The sequence below is a fragment of the Morone saxatilis genome, unplaced genomic scaffold (assembly GCF_004916995.1).
Source record: "Morone saxatilis isolate NCDOM2014 unplaced genomic scaffold, NCSU_SB_2.0 Contig19, whole genome shotgun sequence".
Classification (NCBI taxonomy): Eukaryota; Metazoa; Chordata; class Actinopteri; family Moronidae; genus Morone; species Morone saxatilis.
Window position 1 is genome coordinate 22,093,072 of NW_023339751.1, and position 2,998 is coordinate 22,096,069.

The 2,998-nt window shown below is 37.0% G+C and overlaps 1 protein-coding gene across 1 annotated transcript in view; it reads left to right on the forward strand.

The window, feature by feature from the left end:
* The window catches only part of itsn1 (intersectin 1 (SH3 domain protein)), a gene marked incomplete in the record, with an annotated part of 41,571 nt that overhangs the window by 32,974 nt on the left and 5,599 nt on the right, over window positions 1-2,998 (forward strand). The window contains 3 exon segments of the mRNA XM_035663105.1: window positions 824-945; window positions 1,570-1,676; window positions 2,309-2,410. Of these exon segments, the coding sequence (XP_035518998.1) occupies window positions 824-945; window positions 1,570-1,676; window positions 2,309-2,410 (331 nt within the window).

A 2,998-nucleotide genomic window follows, 5' to 3' on the forward strand; every position in this document is an offset into this window, starting at 1 on the left:
TGAACAACATTTGCATATTCAGAGATTCTGGAAGTTTATAATGAGATAGAAGGAGTAAATGAGTTTTTAACGGGTTTAATGTGGAAATTATACATTTTTGGCAGAAACATTAGACATTATGGTTCCAAACAGACTATTTGTGTATGTGTCTTAACACATGTACCTGTAAATACCCTAAAATACATTAATACAGTTCCTTTTTACTTCATTATATATCAGGTTTCTTAAAGCTGGATTAATATATTAACATTGAATCAAATAATTGCAGCTCATAACAACCTTTTAATAACGAACTGCAGTAGAGCCTTATTATTACATCTTATTTTAATGTTGGCGGTTAAAAAGGCTCTAGCAATCTTTTTTTGTCTTATTTTGCAGCTTGAAACAATTGTAGGTAACAAAAGCTGTAAATATCTTCATAAATACTCTGACATTCAGAAGACTTTTGCGTGCAAATATCCAGACTGTATCACTAAAAAAAAGATTGTGTTGCTGCTGTCTACAGTCAAAACAGAAGCCATATTAGGAAGCTTCCTTGTTTAGGTAAACCACTACAGTATGTAAATATATATTTTTGATCTACATTCCTCTTTAATCTCTACACACCAGTTTTTCACACACATTTTGGACATCCGAATGACAGAAAAAACAGACAAACTGACTCAAACACTCCTCCAGACTGTTAGCCCCACTGCCTGTATGTTGAGCTCAGGTATGTATTATGTTGGTAACGTATTAACACAGGTAATAGGTTCTTTTTTTAACTTCTTCCGTGTGTCAGGATGTTTGATTGACAGCTGTATGTGGGATGTGTGTATTTCAGGGTGTGCTGACCTCCATCTGCTGGACATGCTGAGTCCCATGGAGAGGAAGAGGCAGGGATACATCCACGAGCTGATCGTCACCGAGGAGAACTACGTCAACGACCTGCAGCTCGTCACAGAGGTAAACACGCAGATAGTGTGGATTTCTGTACAGCAAATAACACATAACCTATTCACCAGTCAGGTGATCTGAAAAGGAATGTCATTTACCTGAAATATTTGTCGACTGCAAATTCTACTTAGGTTCTTGCACATCCCAGATTTTCTCTACTACTCTAACAGTATTTATTAGTTGTACCGTCACATGATGCTCTAAATCTTTTCTACTGTGCCAAAAATTAAACAGAGCAGGAAACAATAAATACTTTGAATTGCCTTTATATGGCTTAAAGTACTGATATATATTTAAAAGCTAATATTGGTTGCACCCAGTTGCACAAACAAAACTCAGTACTTTTCTTATCCCTTTTTTGACAAAGCTAACACAAGCTGTTGGGTTCGGGAACACAAGCTTTTTCACAACATATCTGAGAATTTAAGTTCACATTTTCTCGAGGTTACATCATATTTGTAGCTGCCCGCGCAGCTTTAACTTTAAAGCCAAAATACAGTTACTTTCAGACGCATCTATCATGAGATACGATCCAACAGTACAACAACTTAGATTTGAAAAACCAACATGAACTAATGCCTGTGTTTTGATTAATATTGGTGAAATTTGTTCTGTGTGTGTGTGTGTTTGTAGATCTTCCACAAGCCTCTGTTGGAGTGCGAGCTGCTGACGGAGAAGGAGGTGGCCATGATCTTCGTCAACTGGAAGGAGCTCATCATGTGCAACATCAAACTGCTCAAGTGAGAAATACACACACCAGTATAACACACGCACAGTAAACTAAGACAAATTTGCCTCTGGTCACTTGCTTTCATTTGATTTTCAAAGATAACATTAGCTGGAATGCAAAGTTCAGCTGCTTTGAATGAAGCTTGAAGCTGGAAAATAAAACCTATTTTTACTCCTCACTGCCCGACCTGAAACACAATGGCATATTTTTTTCAATAAAAAGTCATTGAGGTGTGGCACTGAAATTAAAAATAATCTTCTTCCGCTTATCCTGGTTTTTACTAAAATGTACATGGGCTCTATTAAATACTTTTATTATACTAAACCACACCCTTTTTTTTTCGTTAATCCATAACAATTAGTTGATTCATATTTTGTATTAATAGTCTGAATATGCAAAGTAACTAGTAACTAATGTTGTCAAATAAAAGTAGTTATGTAAAAAGTACAACATTGGCTTCCAAAATGTAATGGAGTATTAAGTTGCATGTAATGAAAATACTCAAGTAAAGTACAAGTACCTCAAAATTACACTTGAGTACAGTATTTTCCACCTCTGACATACAGTACCAGTCAATAATGTAAACCTGTAGTGACACAGCAGACCTGGCTTCTACTCATCGTGCCCCTCTCTCCCCCGCAGGGCCCTGAGAGTGAGGAAGAAGATGTCAGGTGATCGGATGCCGGTGAAGATGATTGGTGACATCCTGACCAACCAGCTGCCTCACATGCAGCCATACATCAGGTTCTGTCTGGCCTCTTTTAATCCCAGTCAGGAAGTCAGTTCACTTCTTTCTGCAAACAGCAGAGGGATTACAGTTTTTCATTAGTTTAGATTTTTATTTAGTTTTCAATTCAGTTCAGTTCCAGTTAGTTTCCAGTTAGAGTGGGTTCGCTAGTTTATATATGTTTAGTTTGTATTAGTTTCAGTGTTAGATTTAGTCTTTTTTAATTAGAACATGAAATAATTATAACATCAATCTTGCCCCTGACAAATACCCCCATTAAATCCTATCCACTGGACCTTTCACTGACATCACTAAAAGGTTTTTCAGACCCAGTTCTGTTTTTTAGTTTAGTTTTAGTTCACTATAATAACCTCTATAACAAACAGCTTATAAACTTTTCTGATTCTGTGTTCAGATTCTGTTCGTGTCAGCTGAACGGAGCCACGCTGATTCAGCAGAAAACCGACGATAACCCAGAGATCAAAGACTTCCTGAAGGTATTAAATACACTCTCTACACACACACAGTGTATGTGTAGCAGTTGCAGCATTTTACCCTTTAATCCCCAGTACGTTTGGTAACTCATGCTGTCTGTCTGTCTGTCT